The following is a 23,178-nucleotide window of genomic DNA, read 5'->3' as shown; positions in this document are numbered from 1 at the left end:
AGGATGGTAAAGTGGTAGCCTACGCTTCGAGACAACTAAGGTCACATGAAGGTAATTACCCTACTCATGATTTGGAGTTGGCAGCTGTTTTGTTTGCTCTCAAAATTTGGAGACACTACCTGTGTGGTGAGAAGTGTATTATTTACACCAATCACAAGAGTCTCAAATATCTCCTCATCCAAAAGAAACTTAATTTGAGGTAATAGAGATGGATTGAGGTTTTAAAATACTATGACTATACGATCGAGTATCATCCTGGGAAGGCCAATGAGTTGGTCGATGCCTTAAGCAGAAAGACAATGTCTGACTTGAGGGACATGTTTGCTCACTTGAGTTTCTTTGATGATGGTGGTATTTTTGCAGAATTAGAAGTAAAATCTACTTGGGTTCTGGAAATTAAGGATAAGCAGAGTTTGGATGGAACTATAACACCTCAGTTTAAACAGGTTAAGGATGGATCGACCAAGGACTTTGGGATTAACTCTGATGGAATTTTTTGCTTTAGATGGAGGTATTGTGTGCCTAATGATCATAATTTGAGACAATCTACACTTCAAAAAGCACATAGTAGCTCTTATGTTATGCATCCTGGTAGCATTAAGATGTATCAAGATTTGAGGGAAGTGTATTGGTGGCCGGATCCTAAACGTGAAGTGACCGAATTCATATCTAAATGTTTGACTTGTCGGCAAGTTAAAACGAAGCCTCAGTATCCATCAGGGTTGCTCCAACCAATTCAAATACCACGGTAGAAGTGAGAGATAGTGACAATAGATTTTGCTAGTGGGTTGCCCTTGACACCTACCAAGAAGGATTCGATTTGGGTTGTGGTGGATAGGTTGACTAAGTTTGCCCATTTTATTCCTATTCGTACTGATTATTCTCTCTCGAAGTTAGCTAAGCTTTATATTTCTGAGATAGTTAGATTGCATGGTGTGCCACTGTCAATTATTTCAGATCGGGATCCTAGATTCATGTCTCGATTCTTGAAGAAATTGCACAAGGCTTTGGGTACTCAGTTGGATTTGAGTACAGCTTTTCATCTACAACCTGATGGTCAATTGGAAAGGGTCATTCAGATTTTGGAGGATATGTTGAAGAGTTGTGTAATCGACTTTCAAGTTAGTTGGGAAAAACATTTACCTATGGCAAAGTTCGCCTATAATAACAATTATCTAGTATCCAAATGGCACCTTACGAATCTTTTTATGGTCATAAGTGTCGCTCGCCTTTATGTTGGACTGAAGTGGCTAAAAGGAAGTTGATTAACCCAGAATTGGTCATTGCAACCGAAGATAAGATTTGGATAATTCAAGAAAGACTGAAGGCAGCTTCATATAGATAGAAATCGTATACCGATTCGAAGCGCAAGGACATTGAGTTCAATGTGGGAGATTTAGTTTTTTCTTAAAGTCTCTCCATAGAAGAAAATCTTGAGGTTTGATCGAAAGGGTAAGTTGAGCCTTAGACTTATTGGTCCTTATTGAGTGCTTAAGAGGGTTGGTCTTGTGGCTTACCAACTTTAATTGCCTCCTGGGTTAGATCGGATTCACGATGCATTTCACGTCACAATGTTGAGACAGTATTGATCTGACCCCTTGCATATTATTCTAGTTGAGGAGATTGATGTTAGACCAGATTTTTCATTTGAGGAGGTATCAATTCGAATATTAGAGCTTGAGATCAAAGTGTTAAGACGAAAAAAAATTCCACTAGTTAAGGTACTATGGAGAAGTCATACCATCAAAGAGGCAACGTGGGAGCCAGATGAGTCAATTTAGCTTCAGTATCCTCATCTTTTCGAACCAGGTAATTTCGAGGAAGAAATTTCTCTAAGGGGGTAGAGCTATAACATCCCAAAATTTAACTCAATAAAAATGTAGAAAATAAAAAAAATAGGGAATTGACCCAATGGTTAGTCATTAAATGTGAAAGCTTGAAAGTTAGTTAGAGGTCCCAAGTTCAAGTCCCATCTTTTACAAAATATATTTTTTTTTTTGCAAAAATTCCCTTGTTTTTAATGTATTGCATCCCAAGCCTAGTAAACGTAGGTATAAATACAATTTTTACTCAAAATAATCAACTCTAACTCTCTTTTCTTCTACCTTAGCTGTCCCTAACCTCCTCTCCCTCCCTTGATCTTTATTTTTTTCTTTTCTCATTCTCACCATTGTTTCTGTCACACCTATTACCACCAATTCACCTTTGATTTTTCTTTTACTTGTCTTCAAGATTGAACATTATCTCCATCCCTATCTAACTACCTTTTTCCTTCAATTAGAACAGCCTCAAAATTGAAATATTGAGTCTCCAAGATCAACTCCAACCTTGCCAAGAAAGTGCCATTGCCACTCATCTCCATTAGCTTGTGTAAAATCTCTTGTTCTTTTAATTTCTTGGGAAATATTGCAATTTAAAATCATAAATTTTTTAATCTGAAATTTGGGGGATTTTAAATGTTTTTAAATTTATTTTTTCATATTTTAACTAGATCTCAAATCGTTTTAAAATTCAACCCCAATTCTAGCCCCCATCGGTACTGATGCATGCGCCAAGGGGTGGGAAAAAGGGGGTTGTTTTGTTTGTTGAAGTTTTCTCATTTTATTTCAGCCTTAGCTTGAGTTCTTGAACCTTCCTAATCAGCTATTAAACCCTTTTCAATTAGGAAAAAATGTTCTTGGTCGATTGGACATTCAAAACTCACAATTGGGAAGCGTAAGTGCAATTAAGCGTAAACTAGTTTGTTGTTTCGACGTAGTTGTTGGGTAGAGGTTATGGATTAATTACATGAAGGAATTTAATCATTACTAGATATTCATTTTCTAGTATGTTATTCAATTAGGTGCTGACCTGAACGTCCCAAATCAACTGTAAAGCCGAAAAATGATCGTACGTACGGTTCGCATTGATACAATGTAAGAAATCTAGCTAGTTTGAATTCGTAAAATAATTATAATTTTGACGATTGGTTTAAACCCATAAGTGGGTAATTGGGGGCTGGTTAAAAGGAAAATTTATTGAATTTATACTGAATTATGGTTTAGGATCGTACAAAGGTTTATTAAGTAAAATATGAAGTTTCATTAGTGTGCTGCGAGAAAGCAAAAAAAGGTGTAGGTCTTACACTCGTAAATTTGTTTGATATTCATAATTTTCATATTAGATTTGATAAAATAGCTTGTTGATTGGATCGTCTTAATAGCCAAAACATTAGTTTTGTGAGTGGCCAAACTAGGTTTCAAGCCTTAAAAGATTGATGTGTTGGCAAAATTGCTAATTTGACTGTATACATGTGTGATTGAGATTGTTATGCATAATTGTATTATGTGATATGACAATGTTTGATTGAATTGTATGAGTTATTGAAATATTAATTTTATGCATGATTTAAATGCATGAGGAATTTTCTGTGATGTATATTGAAAATGTTTCTATTTATGCACAATGAAATTCGTAAAGTATGTGAAGTTAAATGATATTGGTAGATACTATCATAATGGTAATTTGAAAGTTGGAAATTTGTTTCCATTTACTAAAAGTAAGTGATTATTGAGGGTATGTTGATCATGTCAAATTAAATTTGAAAAGTATTGAAATATGATTATGTGTGAATTTGTATGACATGTTGCACATGCATTGGGATGGGATTTTGTGGTTGAAGGAGGAGTTCCGTGGAGTACCGATGGCATATTAAGTCCACATATATTCGTATTCAGTGTACTGCATTTGGAGTACCGAGGGGATTGGTGATTATATCGCATTATTTGTTATTTGGCAATTTGACTGCATTATTGATTATTGGTGGTTATACCACATTGAGCTCTGCTCATATACATTGGAGTTTGATAGACGGGTTCTGGTGAACTCGTGGTGTGTAGCAGATGGTATGGGTAGGATGTCACATGTGCATTTGTCACGATCATGTTCATTTGAAATTATTATTGATAACATTTGATTATGCTATTGGTATCTCTATGAAATTGCTTGTATGAATGCTTAATACTTTCTTGTTTAGTCTCACACTGAGCTTGTTAAGCTCACCCCATTACCTCAACTTCTCAGGTAAGATCGAACTAAGGATCAAAATTGGCATGCTGACGTACGACGGACTTCGGACATCACCTTGTCATATTATTTTAATTTAATTATATTTTTAGATTATTTTACCATTATTATTTTGTTTTGGATTGTAAAGTTTCTTTAAACTATGGTTTGGGATTATTTGAGACTTTTGGGGTCTTTCATGCTTGCATGACACTCATATTTGGTATAGATACACAGTTTATATATATATAGAAATGAAGAATGCATGATATATTGTTAAGTTAATAATTTGACTAGTAATGGTACATTTCAACTGCTAAGAAGATAACAAAATGATTTTTCAAAGGCAACGCTGTCAATAAGGTTTTATAAAAACTCACCCAATTCACTAATTTGAGCTAAGCATTGTTGGACTAAGTAAATGGATGTTTTCCATAGTTCACAATAGAAACCTCAGTTTTACAGAAGAGGGTACTTTTAGGTTTTAAACTATCGATAGAGTAGGTTCAACACTAAGGTGTCCAATGTGGCCTTCACCATTTAGCCATAACGTCTAGGCTGAGTTTTGGAGGTTACATCATATATCACTAATCATAAAAGGAAAATCACAATAAGCACCAAAGTGAAAAATAATATGATAAGCACTGAAGTGCAAATTTTTTACAACGATAAGCACGAAAGTGTGAAATAATATGGCAAGTGCGCTATTTTTCATTAATGGCATGCCATCAATATCCTAATAGCTCGGGACTCATCTACATGGGATTTTCTTATTATTAAATCTTTACATTCATTCACTTGACAGAAAATAATATAACTTTGTACTTTTCATGATTTAATCCTTATCATAATAATAGCACTAAAACTTGTAAATTCTTATCACTTTTATCACATACAACACTATGATTTTTACGTTACTTCATGTAAACTGACTTTCCATGTAACCTCTCAAACTCGGCCTAGACGTTATGGCTAGATTGAGAAGGCTACATTAGCCACCGAAATGGGTAAGCTAAACTTACGTTACTTTTGAAGACCTTAAATAAACTCATTTTAGAGAAAATCGTAGTTGTACTTTGAGCTAGCGTAAAAGCATCCATTTATTAGGTTGTGTATACTTAGGATTCATTTTATTGTTACTAGTGTTGTTTTAGAAAAACCGTTTGCTTGTCGCTCTTCTTTAAAAAAACTCTATGTTAAACTAATGCAGCGGAAATACCATTTTTCAAGTCATTTTGGAAACTAAATTGCCTTATCGATTTGTTCTTCAAAAACAGTTCCTTTGCAATGCAGCAAAATCTAGGGAACAATATCAAAGTTTACTTTAGCCCGATATCATGCATTATCCGGATAATATGCTTGAGTAATCCATGCATGCAAAAATCTCAAAAGAAAAGTTACTAAGCCACAGACCAGAAAACATTAAAAATTACAAACCAAAACTAATAGAGACTGATTAATACTTATTAAAAATAGTCTGAGGTCTAAGGTGATTCTCTGAATGCAGAGTCCGATCATAATTTCAATGCTTACCTAAAAATTTAAACACTATTGGGGGTGAGCTTATGAAAAGCTTAGTGTGAGTCGGACAATTATTTAAACAAACATAAATATCAAATACAGTGAAATAGATTAGCTTTAACAGAAGAAAACAGAACCATCATAGGAATTTCATATAGTTACATAGCCATTATCAAATTGATGTCAAACGGTGTATGAGCATGAGACATCATTTATTTGAGTAACAATCATTAATTTCGATACCATTACAACACAATACAACACATATCATAAATCAATAACATTTGAATATGTCGTGAGCATGATGCAATGTAAAAAGGTTCCTACCCATACCATCTACTACACACCACAAATTCCCCCAAACTTGTCATCCAAACTCCAAAACATTATGGGATCAGTCCCGTTGTGGTTAAAACCACCGGTAACAATATGCAGAAAATTTTGCCAGTAAAAATGCGATAAATTGTCATTCCCCTTGGTACTCCAAGTGCAGTGCATTGACTACGAATAATGCGGACTTAATATGCAGTCGGTACTCCACGGAACTCCTCCGTCAACCACAAAATCTCAACCCAATGCATGTGCAATATGTCACACAATCTCATACATAATCATATCTCAATATTTTTTACATTCATTGGACACGCTCAGCACATCTTCAGTAATCACATACTTTCAGCAAATGGAAACAGTGTTCCAATCTTTCAAATTACCATTGTGTTGGTATCAATCAATTCGTTCAATTTTACATATTTTATGGATTTTCATTGTGCATAAATAGCACCCTTTTCAGTAAACAATATAACAAATAGCTCATGCGTTTAAGTCATACATAAGCTTAATATCTCAACACATTATATCATTCAGTCAAACATTCTCATATCTCATAACTCAAATATGCAATTACAAACTCAATCAAACATTCATACTATCAAACTAGCTATTTTGCCAACATGTCAATCTTTTAAGGCTCGAAACATACCTGGTTCAGCCACTCACAAAATTAATAATTTGGCTATTAAGTCAATCCAATCAGCAAGCTAATTTATCAAATATAACATGATATTTAACATTTTCAAACAATTTTATGAGTTTAGGACCCACACCTTATTTTTTGCTTCCTCGTAGCACACTAGCGAATCTTCCAATTTTCCTTAATAATTCCTTAAACGAACCTAAAACAAAAAATTCAATATAAATTCAATCAATGTACAATTAAACCAGCCTCCAAGCACCCACTTATGAGATCAAATCAATTGTTGAAATTATAACTATTTTATGAATCCAAACTAGTTAGATTCCTTACACTGTATCGATGGGAACCATACATACAATCATTCTTCGCCTTTATGGATGATTTGGGGTGTTTGGATCAGCACCTAATTCAATAATATACTGTAAAATTAGTTTCTAATTAATTATTAAATTCTTTCATTTAATCAATTGATAACTTTTACCCAACAATTATGTCGAAATAACAAACTAGTTATCCTTAATTGTACTTACGCTTCACGACTTGTGGGATCCGATTGGCTAATTGATCAAGAACGTCTCTTCTTAATTATCATGTGATTAAATTCTTATTAGAAGAGTTAAAGAACACAATTTAATTCTGGAAAAATATGGGCAAGACCTAAGAAACAAAATAGTCCCCTTTCTTGCACATAGGCACACGCACCACCACTCATGGTGGCCAAAATTGGGGATGAATTTTAAAATGGTTTGAGATCTCATTAAAATATAGAAAAACACCTTTGAAATCATTTAAAATCCACCAAATTCTAGATCTGGAAATTTTGGTTTTTAAATTACAATATTTATCAAGAAATTGAAGAGAAAAGAGATCTTACCTAAGCTAATTGAAAGAAACGGCAATGACACTTTCTTGGTAGTATTCGGGATCGATCTTGGGGTTCAAGATTTTAGATTTGGGGCTGATTTAGATGAGGATAAATGTTAAAAATAGAGTAAAGGGTATGGTAAACAATCTTGATGCAAAAAGAAGAAGAATGATATGGTAAAATGGGAGGTGTAGGCGTCGACAATAATGGGAGAAAGAAAGAAAATTGAAGAGAAAATAGGAGAGGAAGAGAGTGAACGGCTAGGGTAGGAAAATTTTGAATTAAAGGCTGAAAAATACAATAAAAAGTTGTATTTATACTTAGGGTTCAAGGGTATGGATGGCACACACATTAAAAAAAAGTGATTTTGCAAAATTTAATTATTTCGCAAGGGAAAAGATTCAAACTTGGGACCTCATTTAATTTTCATACTTTCCCATATTTCTTTTAATCATTAGGCTTCTTCCTCATTCTTGAAATAATTTTACAATACTTATTTTAAAAACAAGGCATGTCACATACTAAGGTTTAAGGCAAAATTGGCAAAATAATAAAAAATGGTGAGAGAGAAGAGATTTGAACTTGGGTTTCAAAAAACGTTTCACTAACACTTATCTAACAAACCAATACCTCATTTATTTCCTAAAAATGCATAGATAATCTCAAAAATTAAGGCATGACCACACTGTCTTGATTCACAAGCCCGATTCTACTAACCCTCAATTCAACATATTCACAATATCATAACATATTTTATTTTCTTTCGATTTAGTCCCTTTTTCACTATCACCATAATTTATCATATAATGGAGCACCAAAACCACAATTTATAACATTTACATTATTTACCTCTACTAAATACTTCTCATAACTTCATTAATATAGTAATTAAACTACTTAATTAACATAATTATCTGATTAACATAACTTAAATAAAATTAATTAATTGAAATACTTACAACCAAAAATTGGATGATGAGTTTTTCTTCTCTTCTACTCCTTGGCCACTTATTTTCCTTTTCCTTCAATTTGGTCCCTATCTTCTTCTCTTTTCTTCAATAACATGTTAAATATATAATATTCACATGTTAAACTCTAATCAAATAACATCTCTACACAACTTTGCTAAAGTAAACATGTATGTAATAAAGTTTTCATCATTTCTTACCTTATTACTTTATATCACCACAAATCCCTAACTTTGATATCACCACTAAATCCCTAACTTTCTCTTTTCTCTATATAACTACGAAAACTCTTCTCATTAAATCAAGATGATTACTAGCTTTATCTATGGTTTTTTGCAAGAAAACACGAAAGAAATGGAAGAAGATGATCTTGGAATGGCTAAAAGTGGTGGAAAGAAACTAGATGGAATAAAAAGAAAAGAAGTTTTGGTAGAGAGAAATGCGGGTGACGGTTGGGATACGTAAGAAAGATGATGCCTTTCATCTTTTCTCCACTCTTCTACACTATTCCTTAATCATGATTTTTATTTAAAAATGGTCAAATTTTTATTTTACTCTTAGACTACACCCAGAAATATCTTATTTAACTATTACTATTTTACTCCCATAAATATCTTATTTAACTATTACTATTTTACTCTTAATCATCTTCATAATTTCATGTATGAATCATATTTTAATTTGACAAAATTTCCTATTAGTCCTTCCTTGTTTTTCCACTATTTACATTAATTCTTATAACTTTCTAAATTCCTACTTCCACCAAAACAATTTTTATACTTTTTCAATTTAGTCTAAGCTTCTACTTAAATTTTTCTATCTCTGAAATATTTTCTAATTTCCTATTGAGACTAAGTACTTCCTAATTTCATACTCAAAATTCATATTTAGACAAATTTTAAAATTCACATCTATTTCCTGACCCGATTCATCACTGTACCTAGCTCCGAGACAAAACACGACCGTTCCAATTAGTAAATCAATAAATTTCATTACTTTACTTATAAAAAAATATCTAAATTAGTTTTTAAGAAAAGATTACATTTTCTATGTTTTTATGTTCTTACAAACATAGAACTCGACTTTAAATTATATATTACCTATTATGTTTACTATATATTTTAATAAATTTATAATTTCTTTTTTGGCTTAAACTTTCCTTTAAATTACATGTAATTATTTTTAACATTTATTACTCAAATATATTTTGTTTTATATTATATATTTTCTTATTTTTCCTCACCGCAATATATTCTCAATTTTTCTTCATTAACATGGTTTGATTTTGTATTAGACATAATTAATATTTTTATAATTATTTTATTAGTTTAACCATTTTCATAATTAATTAATTCATTTTATTTCATAAACTATAATGACCCGAAAGTCGTTGATGTATGAAAGTGTGGTTCCAAAACCCTATTTTTGTAAATTGAACACATAAATATTATTAAATATTTACGAAGTTATATTAGAAGTGAATTGAATTTTGGTTAGGTAATTTTTAATTATTTTTAATTAGGGTTCGGGACTAAATCGTAAGTGTTAAATGTTCAATTCTTAAAGAATCTTTAATTAGAATAAGACTAAGGGCTTATGAAGCAATTAAACCTATGTTTTAATAATGGTGGATGGTAATGTTGAAAATGTTATAAAATTATAAATAAAGTAAATAAAATAAGATAAAAATATGTTTGGTGGAATTGAATAAAGTAAAACACATTCTCTCCTCAATTTTTTCATGTAAAATCGAACATAAGTGAATGAAAAAGATGTTGACGTCTTTAAGGGTTTTGAAGATTTTAGCAACAAAATTGGTTAGTGTAATTTAGTCCTTTTCTTGTAATTTTTATATTTTCTGAATCTAGGGAGCTTAAGCTAGTTGGCTCATGTAGTATTTTTTAGTACTGTTAGAGATTGAGGATGTGACCATTGATGGATAGTTGAAGTTTTAGGTATTAAATTGATAGATTTTAAGTTTGGAGTTGAAAAATGACTAAATTGTAAAGTCAATTGATGGTTCTGTTCAATAGGGACTAAAATACACAAATTTAAAAATTTGTGGTAGAAATGAGAGACATAAAGTCTAATAATGACTATAGTGAAACCAACATGAAAAATTGAGGTTAGAATTGAAAATTATGTTAGTCCTGGTTTTAGGGACTAAATTTAATAAAATGTAAAAGTTGCTTAAATTAGCAATTGAATGTGAAAATGTTTGTGTATTGATAATTTTTTATGTTTTTCTTCATCCGTAGCTAACACCGGCCCGAATTCCTCTAAAAAGAAAAGGAAAGATGAAGTCATTGGCAAATAGCTAAGAGTTTACGATTTGTGTTTCTATAATCCGAACTACTTTGTAATTGTTGCATATTAACTTGTTTGTGCATGGTCGAATATAAGGTGAGACACTTTGTTATAATGAGTTGTATTGGATTGATATGAATTGAATTGAATGTTCATGAGGACTAAATTGAATATATGTGAAAAATGTGTATATTTATATAAATGTGAAATTGAATACATATTGAGATGATTTGTGCTACCATATATATGGATAAATGAATTCATGATGAAAATTCATGCGACTTGAGATATTGGTTGATAAGGAAATGAGCAATGAATACTTTCTTAACTGTTCAGCTAGATTCAGATATAGTTGGCATGCCATAGGATAGGAAGAGTTCAGGGTTACTTCAGCTACAAGTCGATGAGGCACTGGGTGCTAAATTGATTCAGTTATACCGATGAGACACTGGGTGTCAAACTTATTGATGAGTGTTGGGCGCGACTATTTGCTTCGGATTTATTGATGAGGCACTGAGTGCCAAACTGGTGTGTTGGTTAGATCCCTGTATCCATCCGAGTCTGAGTCAAGTTAATAGGGAGCTAAATGGTAAAAATGGAATATTCATAATTGAAATAATGATGATGAATAAGTTCTTGAATCCTTGAGATTGAAAAATCTAGTATGAGATGTGGTATTCGATATTGAGATTACAAATGGATATGAAATGAAAGTAAAATGTATAATGGAATATCTATTTGTGAAATGAGTTGAAACAATGATAGTTATGTTCATTGAATACATGAAATTGGGATTTGAGATGGCAAGTGCTACCTTAGGAATTGAGATATCAAATGACATATGATATGGATTTGTTTTGCCTTTATATTAGTAAATTGTATTAGATTTGAACAAGTAATGTGAGAAATGGTATAATAGACATGTTAATTGCATATCATCATTTGATTTTAACTTAGACATTTTAAATAAATTATGTTATATTATAATGTTCGGATTATAGAAATACCGATGGGTTATACTGAGCGTATGGTTTTGTTTTCCATGCACAGATTAGATTCTTTTTTTGTTCTATCGTCAACTTCAGTACCAAGCGGCAATCCCGGACTCAAGTGTTGGTGATGTTTTTATTTTGATCATGGCATATACCTAAAGTGTCATATGGTTATAAAATGTTCTATTTTGAATTTTGTTGGCATTTTGAGAATCATGTGTATATATGTGTGTGATGGCAATGTTATCTAATGGAATGGTTTTGGGTATTTATGCTTTAATGTTTGAATGGTGAGTTGATAGTATGATATAAAGTAAGTGTGGTAAATAAGTAGTTAAGAAATGATGAATGTTGTGCTTATATTGACTAGTTTGTTTTGGAAAATTTTGGTACATATTATATAGGGTTGTAATTGAGTCATTTTAAGATGGTTCTACATGATTAAATGATGTATGCTATGCTGATTGTGTTGCTGCCATTTTTTGAATGTGGTATTTTGGATGTTATTCTAGTGAATTATGTGCATGTTATAGATAAGTACCATTGTGCCTTAAATCATATATGTAGGTGGGAAATGTTAAGCTTGATGTTGTGATTTTTAGGTCACATTTGGTGCTTTATGGGCTTACAGAACAGAATACAAGACACCGTTAGGGATGTCACCCTATAGGTTGGTCTTTGGGAAAGCCTTCCATCTACCATTGGAGTTAGAGCACAAAGCTTACTGGGCTCTTCAACAGCTTAATTTGGATCCTAAGCTCGCGAAAGAGAAACGGATGTTCCAACTCAACGAGTTAGAAGAGTTCCGAATGTTCTCATATGAAAATGCCAAATTATTTAAAGAAAGACTCAAGAAATGGCATGACAACCACATTCAAGTTCGAGAATTTGAAGTAGGTCAGCAAGTCTTGTTATTCAATTCCAGATTTAAGTTCTTTCCAAGTAAGCTAAAATCACGTTGGTCCGATCCATTTACGATTCACCAAGTCTATCCATACGGAGTTGTTGAACTCCAAGGTAAAGGAGGTCATTTTCAAGTTAATGCTCAGCGCCTGAAACATTATTGGGGAGATAAAATTGAGCGAGATAAAACCTCATTCGTTTTATCGGATACTTAATTTTTCGTTTTTCTTTTTGAATAAATGATTTAGGGTATATTTTCGGGTAAAGTGTGCTAAAATAAATTATTTCTAAGAGATTGGAACTTAAGAGGGACCATTTGTGACCCCTCCAATCTTTCCTAGGAATTTATTTTGACATAATTTTCCAAGAAATTATCCCCTAAATGGAAAAATCAATTTTTAATTTCAAATAAAATGGTCAATTTTGATCCAAGTTTTAATTTGCAACTCAATTTTAAATTTTCATTAAGTCTAGGGACTTAATTGAATTATTTTAAAATTTAGTCGCTCTTTTCTTAAATAAAAAACTAGGTGTCTTTCTTTGTGAATATTTTTAAAAGCATCTAGAATAAATATCTTTAATATTATTAATAGTTTGATAAAATTTAATAGATAATTATATTATTTATAATTTATATATTAATTTTATCAACTTAGCTTAAATTAGGATTAATTAGGATCTTTTTTTATTTCGGCACAATAAAATAAGAGATGGGAATCAAAAGTAAATATGGACAAATAGTAAAGTCTAAAGTGTGGCAATAGGTATATACATGTCTAGGACTGGATCTAGGAAGAGCTTGGTACTTAAGCAGTCAAATTGACTCACCTCCTCTTTTCTAGAACCCTACCTGGTGTATAATATCTATTCACTTTAAACAATGAGGACATTATTCATTTTAAGTTGGGGGGACTGAAAATTGAAATTATTTCCACTCAGAATAAAATTTTTCTTTTAATTATTAATATGATATATTTTTGTTCAATAAATTTGAATTTTGTTAACTATGCTAAATTTAAGTATGAATAAAGTTTGATTATTTCAATAAATTGTTATGTTAGCTTAATAATGACATGAAATGTATTTCTAATAAAGCATGCAAATCATACCATAAAATTTTAGTTCTTTAGGAAAGTTAGGCATGCATGAAAGTTTAAGTCTTTAGAATTGACTTAGTAGTTTCTGGAGGCGAAATCCTAGGAAGCATGGAACGTTGAAAATGATTTAGGCAACTGTTGTTTGGATTGTTTGAGCCTTTCAAGCCAACCATGATGAAGTTTTTATCCTTTGAAACCCAACTGTGAGACTTTATGGCCTAATTTTATTTGAACCCTTACAAAGTTAGCCATCACTTTTCTTAATTATCTTAAAAATGTCCCAAACACTAGACTCAATACTGTTCAGAGTATTCTCTGAAAATAAGTTTGGGGAAGTTGCAAAGACGTATTAAATGCTCTAAAAATTGTAGTACATGCAAAAAAATACTCGAAAAAAAAGCATATGTACTTGAAGTAAAGTGCACTAAAAAGCATGTGAAAAGGAAAGAAAAGTTGATGTATTGAAGGTAATTATTTCGAAAGGTCCGATACAAGCTGAGTCTAAGGTTTTTTTTAAACCTAAAATTATCTATCTTTTACCTACCCCTAAGCCCAGCCACGTTACAACCTTGCTAAAGACCTATTGATTCAAAGTTCCAATGTTACCTACATTAGTGGAGAGAATTACTCTGTTCAGCATATGAAGACATCAGTTAAGCTTAATGATTGCAGTTTAATTTTGAATAAGGGATTAAAATCAAATTGGTAGGGATTAACATGTATTTAAGAAACATTTAGTCTAATTTTGATATTGTAGTAATTGTTGAGATTAATTTGAACGATATATATACTTGAGTAGCATAATTATCAAATTTCTTGTTTTTGAGCATAAGTATATTGATTTCATGATTTTGGAAAGAATGTTGTTCTGAATGAGTTTTTCAAAAAGTGTTTTCGAGAAAATTCTTTTCAAATTTGTGCATTACTCGCGACGAGCAATGAATTAAGTTTGGGGGTGTGGAAACACGAAAATTTATTTGTTTTTTACATGCCCTTTTTAACTTAAAATCATGCTATTTCGGTTAAATTCTTGTCGAAAAATAATTAAATATTATAAAATAATTAAATTATGTTAAAAATATGAACATGATGAATTTTAATTAATTTTATAGTTAATTTTGATTAATTTTTACTATTTTCGACAGATTCGCACAAAGGGCGAAAATTGGCTCAGCAGATAATGCTCAAAGAATAAAACCGAGAAGCAATTTGAAGCATCAAGGAAAATTTATTTCCAGCCTAAGATGGTCCAAAAATGTGTGTTAATTCATAATATAATTAATTTTAATTTATTCCCAATTTAATTTGGGCTAAATAAATTATTATTAATTAATTATGGAAAAAAAGGGTCCAGTTGACCGCATTGGTTGAATCGAATCTAGTGAACCGAACCAACCACCAGTTGGGCTACCCAGAACCGTCCATATGCTGACCCAAATCAGCATTTTATCTGACTAAATAAGCTTGCAAAGAAGCCCTTGAAGAACTTTCAACCTTGCATTCAAACCCCTCCAAAAAATGTGGCTTTATGGATTTGCCCCAGGCTATTTTTAGCAAATCTCTCAACTTTGCCATGTGTGTGGCCAGCCAAGGGGGGTCTCTTTGGCTGATGGAATTTTCTATTTTTATCAGTCACAATCAGCTATAAAAGCCACCCCTTGATGATCATTCAACTCATCTCTCATACTCTCATTCTCTCTTCTCCTCTCTCACTTTCTCTCAACTTTTCCTTCGCATTTTCCCTTTTGTTCAAGTGTTGATTTCTTCTCTTGGGAAAGAGGTCCTCATCAACCATTGTTAAGCAGCAATTAAAGTGTTCATAAGCCACCTTGATAGCCGAGGACAACGGAGAACGAAGAACGGAGAAATGAGTCAAGTCACGGAGAAACACCGGATTTGCTTCTTGTTCCCTATCTCTTTAAATTTTGTTATTGTTTTGACAAACATGTTTATGAATATTTATGCTATTGAAATTGTTATTTTAATCAATCTAGCTTGAATTTAATCCGTGTTGGGTTGATTATATTTTGCTTGCTTGAATTATTGAAATTGTGTTTGTATTGTTATAGGCCTCGATAATATGCTTGATTAAGTAAAATCATGCCTAAGTTATTCTTACAATATTAATTGTTAGATAACTAATGAATTAATTATTAAATCGTATTGAAATTGTAATTAATCGACACAATACTTAATCAGTGCATGTTTATTCTTCTAAGGTAGCTGAAGTTAATTTAGCATTGTATTTGGCGATACATATGCCTTGCATAACTTGCAAGATTATTGTGATTAAACTGTTTCAAGGTAGAAATATTTTGTTACCTCACTTGATCTTTTATATGCTTGTGAAGATTGATTAATCGCTTGGATTGACATTGAAAAATATTCAAGAGATTGATTAATTTAATAAGTATGTATGAACAGTAGTTAGCAAATTACCGAGTTATTTGTTCGTAGCAGTATAAACATAAGTTTAATAATTCTAAGTTAAAGGAATGTAATTAATCCAACACAATTATATCATCTTGATTAAACCTTATTTGAAATTGTGCATTAGAACCTTTTTATTTTTAATTTTTTTTACTTAGTTTTTAACCCTTAGTTTTTAATCATCTTTAAACCAAAATATTTTCCATCACCAAAGTGTTTTAACATTAATTTCATAAATATTCCTTTTTACAGTCCCTATGGGTACGATAACTCAACATTTACTTGTCACTTTATTACTTGTTGCGATTGTGTACACTTGCACATTTTCGTCGTTCCAGTGACACGGTCGTATGTTAGTTTTTGAATAATTTCACTTTTGACCCATACGGCCTTAATGAGTTACATGGTTTGTTCACACGACCGTGTGACTCCAACCCACATGAGGTCAGTCTGTTACACGGTCTACCCACTCAGTCGTGTGTCCCATCCTTAGATAGCCTCGGCCTTTTACACTGTCAAGGGACACAACCATTTGACCCCTGTTTACAAAATTTTCTTATCATTTTGTATTTGATTCAAATTTATCCTTGATTGATATCAGGTTAATTTAAAGCTTTGGTAAGCTCAATTTAAACCAAAAATTGATTGTATTGCATGTTATACTTGATCATATATGGTAAAATGATATTGAATTGAAATTTTGAACTATAATTTGTATGTAGATGTTTCGTATTTGTCTGTAGCATTCTATTTCTCGGGTTCGACAACCGAACTGAGTAAAGGGTGTTACATAAACAAACTACTATTACATTAATATATGATTTGTTGCAATGTAAATTTTAGTAAGTATTTAACAATAAAACAACTAATAAATTAAATTTATATGAATGATGCACAGGTAAAAAAAAGTTGATCTATAAATTGCAATAAAAATTATTATAATTTAATGATAATTGAGACTAAAAATATTAAATAAATTAATTTGTTAAAAAAGTAAATTTTGTAACAATTAATGACCAAAATTTTACATTCCAAATAAATAAACCAAGCAAAATAATGTAACATATTATTTAGCATGTTTTACATTTTGATAATCTTAATACCAAAAATAAAATAAAATTTTATTTGCTCCAACACAAATCAACTTGAACATTTATTACATACCTAGTCACAAATAGTTAAATAAATATTATATTATATTATATTATATTGGTGCAAGCTTAACATGTTAAGTTTATAAATAATGTCCTCCCACCAAGTACAAATTCTTAATGCCAAGATAATTTAAATTACCTCACATTCATTTTGGCAAGATATGTCCTTCAAAATCGAAATCCAAAGCTATGCAAGCATATCTCAAAAACCTTACATTCCCAATGCACTGTTCAATCCCATGGTTACCGGGCTAGAATTTTATCCGTGATGTAGTTGTCTGCAAGAAGGTGGAAGTGGCAGTCATGACACTCTCTCCTTTGGGTTCATTCGAAGATAAAGCTGAGGAACATATCCTTCCCTTTTTAGCTCTAGAAGAAGAGTCTTCAACAATGAATAAATATGCTTGGACTGTGGATGACTTCCATCTGCAGCAACAAACATATGGGTCGTGTTGTTGACCTCTATCCAACTGTACCCAGGTACTTTTTGAACTCCTCTTTCCTTCATCAAACTCCGCACCTTAAGCACACTCCTCCAGTGTCCAGCATCAGCAAGTAAATTCGACAGCAGTACATAGTAACCAGAATTTTGAGGGTCCAAATAAAAAAGATGTCTTGAAGCCACTTCAGCAAGCTCAACATTTCCTTGGTTTCGACAGGCTCCAAGCAATGTACCCCAAACACCAGCGTCCGGAGAAAATGGCATGCTCTGTATTGCTTTAAAAGCCTCATCCAAGCGACCAGCACGTCCAAGCAAATCTACCATACATGCATAATGTTCCATCCGAGGTGGGATTCCATATTCCTCAACCATGCTCTTGAAGTGATGAACTCCATCATTAACTTTACCAGCATGACCACAAGCAGATATTATAGCTAGAAAAGTAACATGATCAGGCTGAATTTTATTCTTCAACATTTTGTCGAACAGGGCAAGACAATCTTTAAGGTGGCCATGGTTTCCATATGCGGCAATGATACTATTCCATGAGACTTCATTTTTCAATTCCATCATGTCAAATACATGCTGAGCAAGATCCAAGTTTCCACATTTTGCATACATATCAATGAGTGCACTCTCAGTGAATAGATCAGAGAAGAGTGAACTTTTAATCATAAACCCATGGATCTCTTTCCCAAAATGCAGTGCTGGTAGATTGGCACTAGCAGAAAGAGCAGCTGATATGCTCACACAGTCATACTTGGTTCCAGTCCTCCCCATCTGACGGAAGAGATTAATGGCCTCCTCTGGTTTCCCATTTTGGGAACAGCTAGTGATCATTGAGTTCCAACAAATAGAATCTCTTTCAGTCAACCTTCTGAAAACACAATGAGCAAGATCCAGTCTTCCACACTTTGCATACATGTCTATGACAGCACTTCCCACATGACATCTATCAGCAAGCCCATTTTTTATGACGCTAGCATGCAATTCCTTCCCCATTTGTATTGCAGCTAAATCTGTACAAGCAGGTAGAACACTTGCCAGTGTTACAGCATTCGGCCTAATTTTCTCTTTAAGTAGCCACCTGAAAATCTCTAAAGCATCATTACTCAACCCATTAAGCACGTACCCTGAAATCATAGCTGTGCACATGACAATATCAAACTTGGTGCTTTGGTTATAAATGTTCCGTGCCGTGTCCACAGCCCTACATTTCAAGTATACATCAAGAAGTGCACTTTTTAAGAAAACATCCAACGGGATTCCATGCCTTAATATATAACCATGAATTTCTCTACCTTTTCTTAAACTTCCCAACCCGGTAACAGCTGGAAGAAAACTTGAGAGGGTGATTGAATCAGGTTTTACACCAGAAGATATCATCTCACTAAACAAACATAAAGCATCTTCCATAAAACCATTTTGAACATAGCCCGAAATCATTCCATTCCAAGACACTAAATCAGCCTGAGGTATCATATCAAACAATTTACGACCATCAGACAACCAACCACATTTTGAATACATGGACAGAAGCGTGTTTGCCACCACAGAATTCGAGTCCAAGCCGCAGCTAACAACGAGGCCATGAAGCTGAGTACCAAAATTCACCATTCCATCCGAACCACAAACAGACAAAATAGCAGCAAATGTCACCTCATTTGGCTTTGTGTCGCCTTTCCTCATTTCCTCAAAAATCTCTATAGCTTTATCTAATTCCGCCAATTTAACATACCCATTAAGCATCACATTCCACAAAACACAATCCCTCACTGGCAATTTATCAAACAAATTACGAGCGAGACTAGTATACCCGTTCTCTACATACAAGTTGATCAAAGAACTGCCGACAAAAACATTAACTTCAAAACCCATTAACATAATTAACTCATGAATCAAGGTACCACATCTTACATTATTTAAAGCACTACAAGCCTTGACTACAGAAGGGAAAGTAAAATTATCAGGAGAAACCCCACAACCCAGCAACTTAAAATAAAACATTAAGGCAAAATGAAAGCTACCCATTTTAACTAATCCTCTAATCATCAAATTCCAACGCTTTATACACCCTAAATCCATCCGATAAAATAGGTTCTTGGCATCTGTAAAGCTACCAACACGAAGATACATAGCCAAAAGGAGAGGATTGGCAGTAGTGATTCCATTGAGGATGAGCTGGGCGTGAACCTGTTTGCCTTGATGAAGATTTAAAGCAATAGAAGAAGATTGCAAGAATGGGGGAAGTTGGAATGCTGGAATGTGATGGGAGTTGGTATGAAAACATTTGAGAGGTGTAATAATGAGTCGATACAGTTTACAGACTAAAGAGAGATTTTTCAGGTACATTTCTCCGGTAGTAACACTGCATAATGGTCAAACTCTATAATGCTTGGACTTGAATTCAAGCTTGCATGATGAAATTTGAAGATACTCAGAGAGGAGAGGAAAGGAGTGGAGGGAAATCATGCATTTGGTTTTCAGTTAAATAACACCATTCCGATTTCAAATAAATAAATTATTAAATTTTTATAAAAATTATACTAGCAAAAAAGTTATTAAAAAATCAAAAAATTTGCTTCAATAATTTAACTGATCTTTTAACTTAGTACCATCAATTTATTGGTTAACTAAATCTTTTTCTCGCTCTGGATTATTGTATCCGTCAATTTTAAATTTATTCGGTTTAACCGGCTAGTTAAATCTAATTTCAACAATCTTATTTTATATGAATATTATTTTTATTACATCTCCACAACAAATCTAATCTAATATATATCTATACTATTTATTAATTGTTTTACTAAGTTAGTGTTACCTTCAACGAGTCACTAACTCGATTAGGAAAATGATAGAAACGTTATTTTCTAACTAAAACAACTTATATTATTCGAGAGTATTTTAGTCTTTTATTTTAACAAAAATCAATAAAATACATATGATGGAATTTAAATTCATGCTAATTAGATTAATAAACCCTTAAATTTACCACTCAACCGAGGCCTCATTTTGATATATTTCATACATGTTTATTTTAATATGTACAATTTATTATCTTCATCAGGTTGTATATATTAATAATGTTGTTACAAGTCAACGCGAAACTAACTCGCAATTGATGACATCATAATAAATAATTGTAGTGCATTTAGTATTATTAATCTAATGTATTGTTTTAATTTCAGGTGTTCTTGTGATTAATTAGTTGTAAACCATAGTTTTATTGTTTGTTGTATGTTATTTTTATAAACATATATATATGTTTTAAATTCGTGGTTTTCACGTGCATACGTGTAACAGCCCGATTTTCAGTGGTGTCGGAAGCAGTGGTTTCAAAACTTCAATTTTAATGTTTCAGTTCATAAATATTATTATTTAATATTTACGAGGTTAATATTAAGTCTATTAAAGTTTGGTCCCTTAATTTTTCAAATTGATAGTTAATTAAAGTATAAGGATTAAATTGTAAAAATTATAAAAATTAATTGCTATGAATTTTAATTAACAAAAGAACCAATTAAGCAATTGGACCATTAATATATGGCCAATCGGTGGAGATGTTAGTTGGAATCCACCAAAATTGTTAATTATACGTAACTTTAACTTTATTAAGATTTGATTAATTAATTATGTTTGATTAAAGGTTAAATAAGTATATAAAACAAAATTAAAAGAAAAATGAAGCATTTTGTGTTCATCTTCTTCTCATTCACGAAGTAAAAGAAATGTTAAGGTTTGAGAGCTTCAAACTTTCGGCTTCAATTTGATATGTCTAATTTCATCCTTTTCTAGTAATTTTATATTTTTGAGGTCATGGAAACTTGATTTAGATAGTTTATGTACCAACTTGTAAAACTATTAAAGTTTCTAAAAGTTGTCATTGATGAATACTTGAAGAAATCGATACTAAATTGTTAAATTTTAAGCTTAGAAGTGAAAATTGATTAGTTTGTAAAGTTTAATTGCTAGTTTTTGAACTAGGGACTAAAGTGTATAAATTTTGAAATTGTTATAAAATTGTTATAATTATTGATAGTAGAGAGTTCTACAAGAATGTAATTGAGATCGCTTTTAAGATTGAAGCTCAAATTTGAAAGAAATTGCAATTTCAATTTTAAAGACTAAATTGAATAAAATACAAAATTTAGGGGCATTTAAAAATGAAATTTAATTGATCCATGCGTAAAATAGAATATTATAAAATACTTGGATAAGATATGACCCGTTTGAACCTTGTGAGAGCTTAAGATACAAATGGCATGTCATTAGGGGTTATTACAGTCTCGAGTGCTGGTCTTGGATCTCCTACCGGTGGCTAAGGTCTTGCATTTGTTGTGGACTCTTCACAACTCATGTGAGCAGCATCGTGTAGCCTAGCATCCTGACCCATAGCTCGTGCGAGTAGGCCCATTTCACAGCTTGTGTAAGCATTTACAGTTACAAATCATATGAGCATTTACAGTTACAGCTCGTGTGAGCATTTTCCCATGTATCCAATGTTATATCACTATGGTTCATCGGGTATTAAGTGATATACAAATGAGTTATATGAAATGGCTATATGTAATTTGATTTATGAAAAGGACATTTCTGAAATGGTTATATGGTATCAAACATTGAATGGAATGTGTCACATATGATCGGCATAAGATGGATGATTAAATTACAATTGTTATTTATGAACATTATATGATATGATATGGTTTTATGTTCTTATATAAATGTGAACTCACTAACTTGTGAGATTTGTGATGTGTACAGGAATTGAATAAACTTGTGAACTTGTTAATGAAATTATGAATGAATTGTATAAATTGAGCCTATTTGGTAAGTTTACGTTTATGATTTATATGAGCTTACTAAGCACTAGTTGCTTATGTTAGTTGTTTTATTTCCCTGTAGATCATCGAAGATCTCGATCAATTGGAAGTTCAAGTTGGAGAACACACACTATTCACTCTTCAACTCGGTAGAAGTTTTGGTCATTTTGATGTTGGGTTGTAAATGGCATGTACTAGGAGCTTTAAAGTTTTTTTTGATATAATGATGTTGTTAAAACTTGTTTTAAGCATACTTGTGCATATATTTTTTGTTTTGGTTTGTATATGCCCATATATAAGTGCCTTTAGTTATGTGGTTTATGCTTCTTGGAAATGGTTGAAATATGGTAAAATTTTATGTGAAGGGAATGGATGAAATGGTATGTTTGGCATGTGTATAAGGTAAGGACTTGTGATATTTGAATTTGATTTTAGTTTGGTGTATGAAATGTAATGCCAATGAGGTTATATTGGTTAGGCACTTATGTTGAATGTTTTGGTATGTTTTGAACATGTTTGAATGTGTTTTTTAGCTATGAATATGCTTGATATTGGTTTGGCTTGGTACCTAACAAATGAGTGGTGAATCCCCTTGTTTTAAAAGTCATTTTAGGTGCAAACGGCCTAGGACACGAGCTGTCACATGGCCGTGTGCC

The 23,178-nt window shown here is 32.1% G+C and overlaps 2 protein-coding genes across 2 annotated transcripts; one reads left to right on the top strand and one right to left on the bottom strand.

The window, feature by feature from the left end:
* The first annotated feature begins 299 nt into the window (after nt 1-299).
* Nucleotides 300-752, top strand: LOC128039926 (uncharacterized). Its single transcript, XM_052628863.1, has one exon. It carries the CDS (start codon nt 300-302, stop codon nt 750-752), a length of 453 nt encoding a protein of 150 aa, XP_052484823.1.
* A 16,465-nt stretch (nt 753-17,217) lies between these two features.
* Nucleotides 17,218-20,191, bottom strand: LOC105793909 (pentatricopeptide repeat-containing protein At4g21300). The gene has a single exon (XM_012622813.2). It carries the CDS (start codon nt 20,049-20,051, stop codon nt 17,559-17,561), a length of 2,493 nt encoding a protein of 830 aa, XP_012478267.1. The 5' UTR covers nt 20,052-20,191; the 3' UTR covers nt 17,218-17,558.
* Nucleotides 20,192-23,178: the final 2,987 nt, after the last annotated feature.

The sequence above is a fragment of the Gossypium raimondii genome, chromosome 3 (genome assembly GCF_025698545.1).
Source record: "Gossypium raimondii isolate GPD5lz chromosome 3, ASM2569854v1, whole genome shotgun sequence".
NCBI lineage: Eukaryota > Viridiplantae > Streptophyta > Magnoliopsida > Malvales > Malvaceae > Gossypium > Gossypium raimondii.
The sequence above is the reverse complement of the archived record's forward strand: the minus strand, read 5'-3'. Positions and strand labels throughout refer to the sequence as shown.

Excerpts from the sequence above, each read along its gene's own strand:
- LOC128039926 (XM_052628863.1), top strand. The coding sequence starts at position 300 with ATGTCTGACTTGAGGGACATGTTTGCTCACTTGAGTTTCTTTGATGAT.
- LOC105793909 (XM_012622813.2), bottom strand. The coding sequence starts at position 20,051 with ATGTACCTGAAAAATCTCTCTTTAGTCTGTAAACTGTATCGACTCATT.